Genomic DNA, 17,068 nt, shown 5'->3' on the forward strand with positions numbered 1-17,068 from the left:
AATGCAGTATTAGATGCGATAAATGGAGCTATTCCTCCACCCGAGAAGGACCCGGGGGTGACCGCATCCGAGGTATAAAATTGCCCCTTCAGGTTGCGCTGGGAGCGCCCACTAGAGCCTGAGCCATCCCTCTCTGCCTCACGCGTCGGGTCCCAGTCACCCCTTAGCATATCCGCGGACTCTCCCGCCCCAAGAGCTGGGCGGGACCTAGAGCCACTCATTTCCGTCGGTCCTACCAGTTCTCCGCCCGGAGCCCTCAGACCCAGGCAGACGAACGGATCCGGTGGCGGGGAGAGGGCTGCCCGCGGACCCAGCGCTCGGCTGGATAGATTCGGTGCCAGCGCACAACCCGCGGCAGGCGGGCGCCTCCTGCGGTGGGCGGGTGGGCGGCGACGCCGGAGCGTGCTGACCCGCCCGCTGCCAGAACACACCGAAGCCCTCTGTCCCGCTTCCACTGTAACAATGTCAGGTTCTTGGGTGAGTGCTGCCACCAAGGCAAGCCGGGGCGAAGTCGTCCGCACTCCCCCCTCGTTCTCCCCCACTTACTTACAAGTCCACCTTCTGGCCATTTACTTTGAGCCCAAGAAAACAGACTAGCAGGGGCTGTGCGCTGTAGAGTTATTCTGCCGAGGCTACTCTGCGGGCAGGTGATCCCAGCAACGCAGCCGACTCAGAGAAAACAAACCCTCCCGCGTTTCCGAACAAGCAAATTATTGCATAGGGACTGGTGAGGGCCAAGACAGGAGCAGAGAAAGGAGAGAAGGGATGAGACCAAAGGAAGTGAACGTTCCGGGGGGTGGGGGGGAGGGCGGAGAGATGGAGCCTTAAGTTTAGGTTCTAGAAGTGGAGCGCTCAGCTCGAAGCCAATCGTGGGTGCGGGGGCCATATGTGCAGGTTTGGATTTTTTGGTTTTCTTTTTGGTCCGGAACCGCTGAGGCTTAACATTCCGCTGAGAACATTCGCAGGGAGGAAGAGTGAGGAAGGCAAATGCTAGGGTCAAAACTGATGCTGAGGACAGAGTGGCTTCTCCTGGAAACGAAGTTTCCCGTGGCCTCCCCAGCGGCTCCTCCGGCGCGCAGTGGGAGGGGGCGGGCACCGCCTTCTGAGGCCGCCGCCGAGCAGCTGAAGGAGTCGGGGGTGGGGCGGAAAGGAGCAAGGCGTTCTAGGGGGTATTAGTTCCAGGGGAGACAGGAGAGGCAAAATAGGTGGGGAGGGTCCCGGTGCCCCTGCTTGCGGTCTCCACGTCCATCATCGGCGACAGAACTTGCACTTGATGATCTTCTTAAACGCGTTTTGAAAGTCCTTGTTGAAATATGCGTAGATGACAGGGTTGAGCAGGGAGTTGGAGTAGCCCAGCCAGTTGATGATGGCGCCCAGCAGAGTGGGCATGTGGCAGCTGCTCTCGCAGAAGGGAAGGGCCAGGGCCACGATGAAGAAGGGCAACCAGCAGAGGATGAACGTGCCCATGATGATGCCCAGCGTCTTCACCGTCTTCCTTTCGCGGGCCAGGGCCATCTTGCGCTTGGCCTCAGCGTTGCGCTCATTTTTCCTCTCGAAAGAGGCGGAGAGGCTGGGGGGCGCCCCGGAGTCGCTGGGCAGGGGCAGGTGCTCTTTGGAGTTGCCCACGCGGTGCACCTCGATCACCTCCAGCGCGGCGCCGTCGTCGCCCTGTCTCACTGCTCCGTTGGCACACGGAGCGCCCCCTGCCTTGCTCCCCATGCCCCGCCTCCAGTCCCTGCTCCCGGGTTCGCCATTCAAGCTCTTCTTGGGCTGCGGAGCCGGAGAGGCCGCGAAGCGGGGCTTGGCTGCCTTCTCCACCTTCTTGACAGTCTTGCGGATGCGGAAACGCGCAGCTCGAAAGATGCGCCCGTAGAGAACCAGCATGAGCAGCAGCGGGAGGTAGAAGGCGCCGAAGGTGGAGTAGATGGTGTAGCCGTGGTCCTTGCTGATGGTGCACGCGTCGGGGTCGGAGCGGTCTTCCGGGGTGCGCCAGCCCAGCATGGGCGGGATGGAGATGAGGAAGCCAATAAGCCAAGTGAGCGCGATGAGCGCTGCGGCGCGCCTCGGTGTCCTCTTGTTCACGTAATCTATGGGGTCAGTGATGGCCCAGTACCTGTCCAGAGCGATGGCGCACAAGTGCAGGATGGACGAGGTGCAGCACAGCACGTCGAGCGCGATGAACAAGTCGCAGGTGACCTGGCCCAGCGTCCACTTGTTGAGCACTTGGTAGAGCGCGGCCATGGGCAGCACCAGCACCGAAACCATGAGGTCGGTGACCGCCAGCGAGCCGATGAGATAGTTGGCTACGTTCTGCAGGGAGCGCTCCAGGGCGATGGCGGCCACCACACACGCGTTGCCCAGCACCGCGCAGAAGATGAGCGTGCCCAGCAGCAGCGAGGTGATCACTTGGTAGCTGAAGGTCACGTCGGAGATGCCAGTACCGTTGCCGCTTGCCCCGAGGGGGCCCTCGGACGAGGTGGTGTTGTTGCCCTGGCCAGGGGTGAGCGCATCCATGCCTGCGCACCCCGCGGGGGGAGGGGGAGGGGGAGGAGAGAAAGAGCTGCAGGAGATTCCCCCTCGCCCCTCCCCCCTGGGGTCTTCCGCCCCTCTCTCCAGAGGAGCTGCAAGGGGAGGGGATGCAGGGACTCGGGCAGGAAGTTCTTACTTCTCTGGCCGAGGCATCCCACGGAGCAGCTTCCAGGCGCTAAGAGATCTCCTTGGTCCCCTGCGCTCAGAGACGCCAGCTGGGGAACTGGAGTTTGCTGGAGAGCAGCTCCGGGAGCGCCGGGAGGCGGAGAGGTGGCTGGAACGTCTGGCTCTCGCTGTCCATTTTACTTTGCTGCTGCCCAACTGGCTGCCTGAGCTGCAGCCTCACCACCAGCAAACAGTCTCCAATCTCAGAAGTAACTGCAACAGAGACACCTCATCCTCCACGGTCACTCTGTGACCCTCCTCTCCCTCCCTCTCTCCCTTGCTCCCTCTCTCCCAGTTTGTCCCCCTTTCACTTCTCTCTGTCCAGGTTCCTTCCTTTCTTCCTGCTTCTCCCTTCCTTTCCAATATTCCTCTTCCTTCTCACTCTCCTTTCTTCACCCCTCCTTTTGTTGCTCCGACAGCCAATCTTCCTCTCTCCCACGCCATCCCTCCCTCCACACACTTCCCCAACCCAGACTGTCTCTTTCCTTTGACTCCCTGTCCCCGTCCCTTTCTAGCTGGGCGTTTGGCGTTCTAGCCCCTTTTGTCAACAGAGTCTCAATACTCACTCACACACATCGGATCCGCCAGACAGACCAACATTATAACAGATAAACTCCGCCTCCCACCCAGCCATACTCGAGGAAAACAATTCTAACTACCTATTGCTGCATATTTCTGCCAAATCCTTAAGGGGAGTCAGCGTTACAGAGTGGCAATAGGAAATGAGAAAATAAGGCACATGGAGAGAGATTGGGGAGGTGGGTAGCCCAGGGTCAGTCTATATATTATTTTTAATTGATGCGAAGAAGATGGTTTGTGTATTACCTTTTAAAAAACCACCCCCTCCCTCTTCATCATCTCAGTCCAGTCTGACTCCCTTGGGGAGGATATTGCATGTGACTTTTTGTTAACCTTGGGGAATTTGGGGAGAAAGAAATTATAAAAGATTTGTCAAAGGACAAGTATGGGTAAGCAGCTGCATCTCAAAATGAAGGGAAAAACAACAACTTTGTACATATTCTACACACACACACACATACACTTTCCCATCAACACAACCCTTTTAATTTCAGTGAGCCCTGCCACCTCCCACAGCTTTCAGGAAAATACTTTTAGTAAAGAAAATATTTTGCCTGTATACTGTAAAGAGGTCAGCATTTTATATGGCCTTTTGTATTTCTTACCAAATCCTGCAAACCTCGAGGGAAAACTTGGTGGAATCCCTGGTCTGAAGCTGCTGAGCTTCTCATAAGCTCAGAAACTGTGTTCAGTACCCGGGACAGCTCTAAGCAATAAGGGCTTATGTCGCCACCTTCCGGCAAATTCTTTAGAGCGCCACCTGGAAACCCTTGTCTTGCAGAAATTAAGCAAGTATTGAGGAAATTCCACAACCTCAAGAAAGGAAAAGACGGTTAATAAAAATAACATTGAGTATTGTCTTTTTTCTTCTATTTTATTAAAGAAATTAGTTCCCTCGATGCTTTTAATCTTATATATCAAGCCTATTATATTTCCTAGCTTGTTCTGAAAGCCCAAAGCATATGTAGTCCACAAATTCTATCCGGGAATGCCGTTTTAAAAGACCTGGGCAAACACTTTACCTGTGTTGGTTTTGTGCTGCCAAAGTCAGCACTTTGAAATTTGCATATTTGCACACATTCACCTTTAACTGGCAAAAAAAAATTAGTATTGGCATTTCCAAATGGAATGGTTAAATATAAAAAATAAAGAAGCTTCCATGAATTTAATTCTAAGCACCTTCTTTACCAAGAAAATCAAATTTAATCCCATTTAAACATAGGTGAGGAATGGGATTCCTATTTCAATTAGAATAGGCAGAGCATACAACAGGTTCAGTGATACATTCTGTGCATGACTGAAGTGAAGAAAAAGTGCAAATTGCAATCCCAAAAGGAACACCTAGATATTCTATACAGATTCAGTATAGATTGCAATAATCTTTATTTTTCATTCAAATTTGAGTTCTGAATTTCATACCTTTGAGTTCTCTAGAAGCAACAAAAGAGCAACCACTAAAGCACCAGAGAAAATCCAGCTGGGTTGACGCATATAATGCATGAGCAGCGTGGAAAGTGTGTGGAGCTGGACTGTGTTGGACTGTTCCCATGCAATCACTTCAGCAATAACAATGAACCTGCCATTTATGATGATTCATGGCTTTGAAAAGAAAAAGATAAGTATACACGGCAGTACCGGATACAGACTCTGAAGAAGTATTTTAAAGATTTGTGTAGATACCCATATCTCCTTTTAAAATCTCCTCACAAAGACAGAACTAAATAAACAGATTTGTTAAAGTACCATGAGAAAATCTTTAAATGCATTCTCCAAAGATGAAAACTTTGAACAGAAACAAAGAGTTAAAAAAAAAAAGAAATTTAAAGTTTAATAATACACACATACACCCACACACTGGGGATATAATTGAAAAGGAATTGCATCCGATTTAACACAAATAAATATGGTAAATCACAAAAATATCAGTAAATATGACAGTCAGCAATCATGCTTTTGCTTACTGGACCCAAATGGTTTAGTAAATGATAAGCTCATTTTTCCTTTCTGAGAAATCAGGAAGGCTATAAAACCTAGAGTTAATATTATTCATGATGTCTAACATTTGCTATTCGGCTATAATACCTACAATACAGCATTTTATTCAAGTTGGGAAAAAAAAATTCTCAAGCAGTCCGTGTTTTATCCTCAGATACAGTGTGATTTCAAATATTTCACTTCTTAAAAATTAGAACAAGTTTTTTTAGGTGCTTTTTTAAGCATTTTTATGAACACTAGGAAGAAAATAGAGGTATATAAGGATATCCTGTACTGTCTATGATTCTATTATATTCAAGTTACTAATCATTGTGTATAACTTTTCATCCTATTGAACTGTAGTACGTAATAAAAGCAGAATAATATTGCATTTCTTCACGTTCACAATTTGCCAACTCCTCTGCACTTAAGCCTTTAGCTATGCCTGAACAAAATGCTGCAAACCAAATTCCCTGGATGAAGAATTAGGCTTTTGTTCTTTAGACCTCTGAAACTTACCTATAGAAAAACTAGCTGTATAGCTAATACCAATGACATCATTTGGAAAGGAAAAATCCAGTCATTCTGCTTATATTTGTTTGTAAATATACTAGATGCAAACATAAACTTGTCAGGTTATGGAAGTATGATACATCATCCATCATGTGAAATTTCTCTAAAACAATTTATGAAGATAAAGGCTTTTTAACATTTTCACAGGAAATTTGATACAAGCCCAGCATTTCAATGTAGCTCTTTGGACAGGAAAATAAAATACAAAGATGTTGAGCTGATGTTTTTCTGTGAATTCTGAACATCCTATCATTGCCGTATGCTCAGTAAGGATTGGAACTTCTCAGTAATTAAATATTTAACCATCATCTACAAATTATCGCTGATTTTTCCATTTAGGGGAAAAGAACCTGCATAGTAAAGAGCTTAAAGTTCACTTTCTTAGGAAAGAGGATTACGAGAGTTATTTCTAAAAGCTCTATTTAAAAGAAAAGTTTTCACTTTGTTTTCAACAAATTGAAACTAAGATAGATTATTCTTTTAAGCTGAAAATACTGTTCTGAATTCAATTTTCCCCATTCCTCAAGTACTAAAGTTGGGGAAATGCTGTAGTTTTTACAAAACTGTACGTTTTAATTGGAATTCACCTGGAAAATACATACATATTTGTGTAGATAATTTGGAAAGCATGGCCTTCTGATTATCAGTGAATTCTCCTTTAAAACTGAACACACAGTTCGTTTGGTCTAATTCCTACCACCTACTGTTCACTAGCGGAATCATTCCTTGACTGCTTTTACTCCTTGCCAGGCACTTTTTGCAGGCCCAGAACTATACTGGGTTTTCAGTCATTCTTTCAAATTATTTGTTAAGCTTCCAGTTCCCAAGGAAATTCTGAATACAAGTCAAGTGAAAAAAATATGTGACCCCTACATTCTGGAAATTCTTGACTTAGGGAGTTACTGAAGGACAAAAAGAACATACCAACAGAAGTTCATTATCTGTATTGAATTAGAGTCTGCTCTCTCCCTGGAGCTCTGCCATTTGTTCAAAAACATAGAACAAATCATTGAAATTCACAGAGCTCAATAAAATAAATTAAAATATGACAGAAACCAAAAGACAACACTTTTGCTATGGGAAATTATCAGATTGGAAGAACATTTGTTATTAAATGTTCGTTTTAGAGCTCAGTACATCTAGAATGTTGTCTTTCTGACAATATGTTCATGGTTAATTTCTGTAAGGGTGAAAGCACATTGAGATGAGAAAACGTCTGGAATGTTAGCTCAACAATTCCAGTTAATCTAACAGTGGTTGGAAAGCAAACTTAATATGCTAATTATTTAAAAGCAAATTTAATTATTGCATTTACTGTAACCATGGTTGGGAAAAATGTTCACATTTTAATTTGTTTTGACAAGTAACATTTTTGTTATAAAACTAAAACCAATTCTCGATATTACTTTAATATTGTTTTAGGACATATTGCTTATATAAAAGCAACAACTGCGATTACAAAACACTATTCAAGAGCTGCCACTTGGTCTGCAGAGCAGGGCTGTGTTTGTTACTAGAAATAGTGGCTCTGGCCGCTGGCTTGGATTCACACAACTACTCTGACACTAGCCTTGAAGTTTGCCCTTTATTTTTTCCATCGTATTATACATTTCATAAGATGTACTAAAAATAAAAAGAATAAAATATAAATAATACACTAAATATGCTTAAGAAAAATAATAATATCAATTTCACTGTTGTGCAGCTTTTTATTGTGTGAATAATATCGCAAATTATTTATCCATTTCACAGTAGATAGTTAAGCCATTTCCAAATTTTTGCTCTTATATATAATGCTGCTACAACACTCGTGTACATATTTTTGTATAGAAATTTAAATTTAAATTTAAAATTAATTTAAATTTAAATTTTAAATTTAAAAGGAAATTTAATTATTGCATTTACTGTAACAATGGTTGGGAAAAATGTTCACATTTTAATTTGTTTTGACAAGTAACATTTTCGTTATAAAACTAAAACCAATTCTCGATATTACTTTAATATTGTTTAAAGTAAATTATACTAAACTAGATAAGTGCTTCTCAAGCACATCACATAGGAGTCTTGAAAAAACTCACTGGGTCTGGGGTGGGTTAGAATTCTACATTTTTAACAAGCACCAGTTGACACGCTATGTTGCTGGCTCATGCATCCTACTTAGAGCAACAAGAATCAATGGATCCAGAAGTGGAATTATTGGATTCTACAGGATACTCAGGTTATCTTTACTAAACATAGCCTAATTTTCCTCCAAACTGGCTGTACAAAACTATGCAACCACTAAAACAGTTCTATAATTCAATTGCTTCAGCAAGGTGTTTTTCACATATCTTCACTGTGAGCTATCTGATATCTTATGCTTATTTTTAAATTACGCTCTTATTTTTTGACTTACTGATTTTAGAAGCCCTTCGGAAATCCATTATCTCTTCTAGATATTAGTCAATTGGATTATTGAAAATATTTTCTCTAAATCTTCTAGTATTTCAATTGTTAAAAGTGCCTTTTTGCTGAATATATATTTTTTTAGCTTAATGTAACTGAATGTATTTCTCTGTGCTCTGTGCATTTCGTCTTAAGAAATCCTTTTCTCCCTTGGTCATAAAGATATCAGCCAATTTTTTTTCCAGTTTTCATATTTAGCTCCCTTATTCATTAGCGAAATTGTAGGTTTACCAAAAAAGCATTCAGAAGAAACATGCAGAATTCCATATACCACCCCCATTATTAATACCTTATGTTAATGTAGTACGCATTACAATTTATGAAAGAATTTTATTATAATTGTACTATTAGCAATGTAAAGTCCATGATTTACATTAGAGTTCCCTGTTTGTGTTATATAGTCCTCTGCGTTTTTTTAAATTTTTTTTCTCGTAACATATACACAACCTAAAATTTCCCCTTTTAAACACATTCAAACATGTAATTCAGTGCTGTTAATTACATTTGCAATGTTGTGCTACCATCACCATAATCCATTACCAAAACTTTTTCTTTTCCCCAAATTGAAACTGCACAAGTTAAGTATTAACTCCCCATTTCGTATCCCCACCATAGTCCCTGGTAACCTATATTCTGTTTCTGACTCTATGAATTTGCTTACAGTAATTATTTCATATCAGTAAAATCATGCAACATGTTGCCTTTTTGTGTCTGGTTTATTTCATTCAACATGATGTCTTCAAGTTGATCCATGTAGAATGTATCAGAAAATCATTCCTTTTTACAGCTGAATAGTATTTCATTGTATGTATATACCACATTTTGTTTATCCATTCATCAGGGTTGGACACTTGGGTTCCTTTCCTCTTTTGGCAATTGTAAATAATGCTGCTATGACCATCGGTGTGCAAATGTCTATTCAACTTCCTGCTTTCAATTCTGTTCTAGTTTGCTAGCTGCTGGAATGTATATACCAGAAATGAAATGGCCTTATTAAAGGGGAATTTAATAAGTTGCTGGTTTACAGCTCTAAGGCTGAGAAAATGTCCTGTTAAAGCAAGTCTATAGAAATGTCCAATCTAAGACATCCAGGAAAAGATACCTTGGTTCAAGAAGGCTGATGAAGTTCAAGGTCTCTCTCTCTCAAGTGAGAAGGCTCATGGTGAACACAGTCAGGGTTTCTCTCTCGGCTGGAAGGGCACATGGCGAACACGGCATCATCTGCTAGCTTTCTCTCCTGGCTTCCTGTTTCATGAAACTACCCAGGAAGCATTTTCCTTCTTCATCCCCAAAGGTCACTGGCTGGTGGACTCTACTTCGTGGTGCTAAAGCATTCTCTGCTCTCTCCGATTCTCTTTCATTCTCCAAAATGTTTCCTCTTTTATAGTCCTCCAGAAACTTATCAAGACCCATCCAAATGGGTGGAGATATGTTGTCATTTAATCCAGTTTAACAACCACTCTTTGTTAAATCACATGTCCAGGGAGATGATCTGATTACAGCTTCAAACATACAGTATTGAATAGGGATTATTCTGCCTTTTTGAAATGGGATTAGATTAAATCACGGCTTTGCTAGGGGACATACATCCTTTCAAACCAGCACAAATTCTTTTGGGTATATACCTAAAATTGGAATTGATAGGTTTTTATGGTAATTCTAGGTATAGAATTGACTTTTGAGAATAATGTGAAATAAGGATACTGCAGGTTAAAAAATTTACCCAGTACCATATATTTAATAGTGCATCCTTTCTCCCCTGATTTGTCCACTCTGTAACTCATCATGTTTCTACATATTTATAAGCCTGCTTTGGGATTCTCATCTATTATCTAACCCTGTTCATAAAATACAGTATCTAAATTTTTATAATAAATTTTATACCTGGTAGATAAAGCTCCTCACTTTATACCTCTTTAAAGATTTCTTAGCTATACTTGGCTTTTACTGTCTTATATTAACTTTGAATCAAATATCTCAAATATGATTTGTTGGGGAAATTTATTGATATTGCTTTTAATTTATGTTTGAGTTTCAGAAGGACAGATATTAAATCTTCAACACCCATTTCTTTAGCTCTTATCTTTCAATAAAGTTTTTAAGTCCCTCCACCAAAGTCATGAACAGATTTTGGTAGATTTTTTCCCCTGATAGGTACATTATTTTTTGTTGTCATATTTATGGTTGCTATTGTAAATGGTGTCATTTTTTAAATTACATTTTCAACTATTACCGGTATATAAGAATACAATTAAACTTTTTAAAAATTGGTTAAAACTTGCTGTACTTAGTTGATTTCAATTATTTGTCTGTAGATTTTCTTTAGTTTCTGAGTTAACAAGCAAATTATCTGCAACCATTACTTCTTTCTTTGTAAGCCTTTTATATTCAAGTACTCCAGTTTAATATTTCAGATAAGCAGTAATAGAGTCTATATTCATCTCACTCAGGATACTAGAGAGAATATTTCTAATGTTACACCATTAGGTATATTTTTGAAAGGTATATTTAATCAGGTTGAAGTTCTAGTCTTAGTTGGCTCTCAGTTTTCATCATGAATCAATGATGAATTTTAAGCATGCCTCCTACACTTCTTCTATTATCACTTAGTTCTTTTTTAATTTTTTATTTGATGAAATGACTATGTTTTACAAGGTCATTCATTTTCTGGATTTAGGAGATACATCTAGATTGCTCATGTTTTTAAAATATAAACATTGGCTAGATTTGACTAACCAACATTTTGTTTCAGGTTTTCACAAATATATCCATGAGTGAAACTTTCTTACACTGTCCATCTTATACTAGTATCAAAAGTTATATCAGCCTCCTGGGGACTTCTGGGAAATAGAGTAGAGTAGAGAGCTGCAGAGCACACTCCACATCCAAGGACAGCTGGTGCAGAGGTAGAAACTATCTGAAACAGCTACCCTGGGGTTCTGGATGCCATGAGGAGTACTGTGCAGCATCCAGGGAAAAAACAGGGTAAACAGTCTGAGAAACTACAGTGAAACATTGACTCACTCCACCACAGCTGCTGACACCCAACCCCACTCTCAAGGCAAGCAACCTTGGGCCCAGTCTCTGACTGACTGATTGATGCACAGAGGTACTTTGAAACCCTCTTTCCCCAAAAAGTGAGGGAGAGCATGGCTGAATGCATATCTCTGTTTTTGGTCCACAAATTTAGACCAAGGGGTCCCACTGTTTTAACCCCCCAAAATAGCCCATTATTTTAACCTCACCTCTGACAGTGGCAGAGCCAGCAGACATATAAAAATGTACTGCCTTCTTAGGGGCTGTGGAGAATAGCTTGCCAAAGAGAGCCATCTGATGGGCAGGTCAGGAAAGCACAGCCTTGGGGAGTCAAAAAAAAAAGCTTTTTGCCAACTTTCCTGACCTTCTCTCCAAGGCCTGTTGGAACTGGTCTGCACTCTCTTCATGGGTTTCTGGCCTGGTTGTGGCTGGGAAACACTGATGAGCTATGGGTCATAGGCAAGCCATGACACAAAACCAATCAAATACCATAGATGAGATAGGGAAATTGATATTCAGAATAAAGTCATCAAGATAATCAGATGTCTAGACATCAGCAAAAAAAATTACAAGCCATAATAAGAAAAAGGAAGACATGCCCAGTCAACAGAACAAAATTTAAAAATCAGGGGAGATTCAGAATTTGGAACTACTATTCAAAGATGTTCAAACAAATCTCCTAAATCAATTCAAAGAGATGAATAAAAATATGGCTAAAGAGATAAGAGATACTAGAAGACAATATGTGTCTTCTAATAAAGGAGAATTTGAAAGTATGAAAATAAGTATAACAGAACTTATGAGAATGAAAGGCAAAAAAACAATCAAAAATACTGTAGACACATGCAACAACAGATATGTATAGGCAGAAGAAAAGATCAGTGAACTAGAAGATAAGGGATTCAAAATCTCACACACAAAATAACAGATAGCAAAAGAAGAGAAAAAATTTAGCAGGGTCTCAGGGAATTGAATAACAGAATGAAGTGTACAGACATATGCATCATAGAAGTTCTAGAAGGAGTAGAGAAGGGAAAAGGGGCAGAAAGAATATTTGAGGAAATAATGGCCTCAAATTTCCAAACTCTTATGAAAGGCATAAATATACATGTCCAAGAAGCACAACATACTCCAGACAGAATAAATCCTAATAGACTTACCCTGAGAAACATACTACTCAGAATGTCAAATGCCAGAGACAAAGAGAGAATCCTTAAAGCAGCAAGAGAAAAGTGAATTGTCACACACAAGGGACCAGCAATAAGCTCAAGTGCCAATTTCTCAGAAGAAACCATGGAGGAAAGAAAGCAGGGTATAAAATCTTTAAGACACTGAAAGAGAAAACTATCAGCTAAGAATTCTTTATCCAACAAAGTGCCCTTCAAAAATGAGGAAGACTTTAAAATATTTACAGATAAACATAAACTGAGAAAGTTCATCAACAAGAGGTCTGCACAATAAGAACTACTAAAGGGAATTCTGTGGGCTAAAAGGAAAGGCTGAGAGAGAGTCTGGAGGAGAGTATGGAAATGAAGATTATCAGTAAGGATAACTAAAAGGGAAGAAAGACAAAAATAAGATATGGCATATAAAAGTCAAGGATAAAATGATTGAAATAAGTATTCCTTTATAGTAATAACAATAAATATTAATGAATCAAACTCCCTAATCAAAAGAGAGATTGGCAGAATGGGCAAAAAGTATGTTCCATCTATATGCTGTATACAAGAGAACCACCTTAGAACTAAGGACCCAAACAGGTTGAAAGTGAAAGGTTGGAAAAAGATATTCTATGCAAATAGAAACAAAAAAGAGCTGAGGTAGTGATACTGACATTGGACCAAATAGACATCGAATGCAAACAGTTATAAGATAAAAAGGACACTATGTATTCCTTAAAGGGGCAATCCATCAGGAAGAAAAAGCAATCATAAATATTTATGCACATAATCTGGGTGCCTCAAAATACATGAGGCAAACACTGGAAAATCTGAAGAGAGAAATAGACATCTCTCCTAGAATACTTGGAGGTATCAAAACAGCACTCTCATCAAGAACATCTAGACCAAGGATCAATTAGGAAACAATGAATTTAAATAATCTGATAAATGAATTAGACCTAGCAGATGTTTATAGAACAATACATCCCAAAATGGTGCATTATTCTGTAAATGTTGACAGATCATTCTCCAGGATAGACCATATATTGGGTCACAAAATAAACCTCAAAAAATTAAAAAAGATTGAAATTATGCAAAGCACTTTCTACAACTATAATGGAATGAAGCTGGAAATCAATAATAGGAAGAGAACTGGAAAATTCAAAATACGTTAAAGTTAAACAACACACCCTTAAGAATCAGGGTAGGCCATGGTGGCTCACTAGCAGAGTTCTTGCCTGCCATGCCAGAGACCTGGGTTTGTTTCCTAGTGCCTGCCCATGTGAAAAAAAAAAAGAAGAATCAGTGGGTCAAAAAAGAAATTGCAAGAGAAATCAGCAAATATCTCAAGATGAATGAAAAAGAGGACACAATTTATCAAAAATTATGGAATGCAGTAAAAGCAGGGCTGAGAGGAAAATTTATAGCCCTAAACAACTATATTTAAAGCATAGAAAGAGCTAAAAGCAAAAACCAAATGGCACATTTGGAGTAACTGAAAAATAACAGCAAACTAAGCCCAAACTAAGCAGAAAGAAAAAAAATAACAAATATTAGAGCAGAAATAAATGAAATTGAGAATATTAAACAATAGAGGGAAATAACAAAACCAAAAGTTGGTTATTTGAAAGGATATGAAAAACTGACAGATGCTTAACTAGACTAAAAATGAGTAAAATTAAAGACAAAGAAATAAAATCAGAGATGAGAGCAGGGATATTACTATTGACCCCACAGAAATAAAAAGGATCATATGAGGACACCGTGAACAACTGTATGTCAACAAATTAGACAACTTAGGTGAAATGAACAAATTCCTAGAATCACATTAACAACATTCACCTAATTTAGAAGAAATGGAAGATGTCAACAGAACAATTGCAGGTAAAAATATTAAATCAGTCATGAGAAACCTCCCAAAAGAAAAGCCCAGGACAGGATGGCTTCACAGATGAATTATACCAATCACTCCAAGAAAAATTAATACGGTCCTGCTGAAACTCTTCCAAAAAATAGAAGAGGAGGGAACACTATCTAACTCATTTTATGAAGCCAAACATCACTCTAATACCAAAGCCAAACAAAGATACTAAAAAAAAAAAAAAAAAATGAAAATTACAGACCAATTTCTGTAATGAAAATTGTTCTAGTTTGCTACCTGCTGGAATGCAATATACCAGGAACAGGATGGCTTTTTGAAAGGGGAATTTGATATGTTACTAGTTTACAGTTCCAAGGCTGAGAAAATGTCCCAATTAAAACAAGTGTATAGAAATGTCCAATCTAAGGCATCCGGGGGAAGATACTTTGGTTCAAGAAGGCCGATGAAGTTCAGGGTTTCTCTCTCAAGTGGAAAGGCACAGGGCGAACACAGTCAGAGTTTCTCTTTCATCTGGAAAGGTATGTGGTGAATATGGCATCATCTGCTAGCTTCCTCTCCTGGCTTCCTGTTTCATGAAGCTCCCGGAGAGGTGTTTTCCTTTTTCATTTGCGGAGGTCACTGGCTGGTGGACTCTCTGCCTCTCATGGTTATGTTCTTCTTCTCTGCTCTCTCTGAATATCCAAATCCCTCACATTCTCCAAAACATTTCCTCTTTTATAGGATTCCAGTAAACTAATCAAGGCCCACCCAAAGTGAGTTATAGCTCATATTTGCAAGGTTGAGAAAAATCAGAAAATTTTCTGGTTAATTAAATTTTCTGGTTAATTTTAATGTTAACCTCATTAACAGACTGAAGGTGAAAAACTACATGATCACCTTCATTGATGTGGAAAAGACATTTGACAAAGTCCAGCATCTTTTTTTGATAAAAAAAACTTTGAAATATAAAAATAGAAGGAAACTTTCTTAAAATAATACAAGGCAAACATATTAACAAACTATACCTAATGTCATACAAAATGGTGAAAGACTGAAAGCTTTCCCTCTAAGATGCAGAACCAGGCAAAGATGCCCATTGTTATCATTGCTATTCAACATTATGCTAGAAGTTCTAGCTAGAGCAGTTGAACAAGAGAAAGAAATAAAAGCCATCCAAATTGGAGAGGAGGAAGTAAAACCTTCACTGTTTGAGATGATATAATCTTATATATAGAAAATCCTCCCAAAATCTACCACAATGCTTCTAGAGCTAATTAACAAGTTCAGCTAAGAGGTGGGATAAAAGATCAACATGCAAAAATTAGTAGTGCTTCTTTAAACTAAAAATGATCATTCTGAGGAGGAAATCAAGAAAAAAATCCATTTACAATAGAAACTAAAAGAATCAAATATCTAGGAAAAAATTAATCAAGGATATAAAGGTTGTGTACACAGAAAACTACAAAACATTGTTAAAAATCAAAGAAGACAAATGAGGAACATTCTGTCTTCATGGATTGGAAGACTAAATATCATTACGATGTTAATTCTTCAAAAGTTAATTTGCAGATTCACCACAATCCTAATAAAATTTCAACAATTTACTTTGAAGAAATGGAAAAGCCAATTATCAAATTTAAAGGGCAAGGGTTCCAAAAACCAAAACATCTTGAAAAAAGGAGAAAGAAACCGGAGGACTCACACTTCCTGACTTTAAAGCTTATACAAAGCCACAGTGGTTCAAACAGGATGGTAGTGGCATAAAGATAGATATATTGACCAATGGAATAAAACTTGAGAGTTCAGTAATAGACCCTCATAGCTATGGTCAACTGATATTTGAAAAGGCTGCCAAGTTCACTCAACTGGGACGGAACTCTCTCTTCAACAAATGGTGTGGGGAGAACTGGATATCCTCAGCAAAAAGAATGAAAGAGGACCCCTATCACACACCTTATACAGGAAGTAATTCAAAGTGGATCAAAGACCTAACTCTAAAAGCCATCCTAGATAATAATGTGGGGAAGTATTTTCAAGGCCTGTGGTAGGCTCTTTCACCCGTGACGCACCAACATGGGCCACATTCACACAACTATGAAAAGGCAGCCCAGGTCATCAGGGAGAAGTACTACGTGCACCTGGGCAATGAATTCCACACAGACAAGCACGTGTGCAAAAAGACCACCATTATTCCCGGTTAAAAGCTCCATAATGACATAGCAGGCTATGCCAACATCTGATGGGGGTGGATTCGGGGACGTCCTGTGAGAGGTATTTCCATGAAGCTGCAGGAGGAGGAGAGAGATGGGAGGGATAATTATGCTCCTGAGGTTTCAACCCTGGATCAGGAGATCCTGACACTAAGGAAATGCTGAAGTTCTTCAACTCTGGCAGTGTCTCCAGCCTGCAGGTCACAGCTCACAGCTGTATGGATTTCAGAACACCATGTGGAACCATTTGAATCTTTCTGCTGTGCTGTAATATTTTCAATAAGCCTGAGGACATAAAAAAAGTATGTTGTAGTTTCTTAGACTTTACATCAAAACTGCAAGAAATGAAAGAAAAAATAGATAAATGGAACCTCCTCGAAATTGAATATTTTTGCACTTCAAAGAATCTGTCAAGAAGTGAAAAGTCAACCTGCTCAATGGGAGAAAAATATTTTGAAACTATGTCTCCAATAGGGGTTTAATATCCTGAATATGTAAAGAATCCTATGCCGCAACAATAAAAAAACAAACAATTC

General features: G+C 40.0%; 1 protein-coding gene and 1 pseudogene across 1 annotated transcript; one reads left to right on the plus strand and one right to left on the minus strand.

The window, feature by feature from the left end:
• Positions 1-1,248: 1,248 nt before the first annotated feature.
• HTR1A (5-hydroxytryptamine receptor 1A) lies at positions 1,249-2,514 on the minus strand. The gene has a single exon (XM_077115180.1). The coding sequence runs from the start codon at positions 2,512-2,514 to the stop codon at positions 1,249-1,251; it is 1,266 nt and encodes a 421-aa protein (XP_076971295.1).
• Positions 2,515-14,324: 11,810 nt separating this feature from the next.
• On the plus strand, positions 14,325-16,783 carry LOC143645789 (small ribosomal subunit protein eS17 pseudogene; annotated as a pseudogene).
• The last annotated feature ends 285 nt before the right edge of the window (positions 16,784-17,068 follow it).

This window comes from Tamandua tetradactyla, chromosome 9 (genome assembly GCF_023851605.1).
Source record: "Tamandua tetradactyla isolate mTamTet1 chromosome 9, mTamTet1.pri, whole genome shotgun sequence".
Lineage (NCBI taxonomy): Eukaryota > Metazoa > Chordata > Mammalia > Pilosa > Myrmecophagidae > Tamandua > Tamandua tetradactyla.

Excerpts from the sequence above, each read along its gene's own strand:
- HTR1A (XM_077115180.1), bottom strand. The coding sequence starts at position 2,514 with ATGGATGCGCTCACCCCTGGCCAGGGCAACAACACCACCTCGTCCGAG.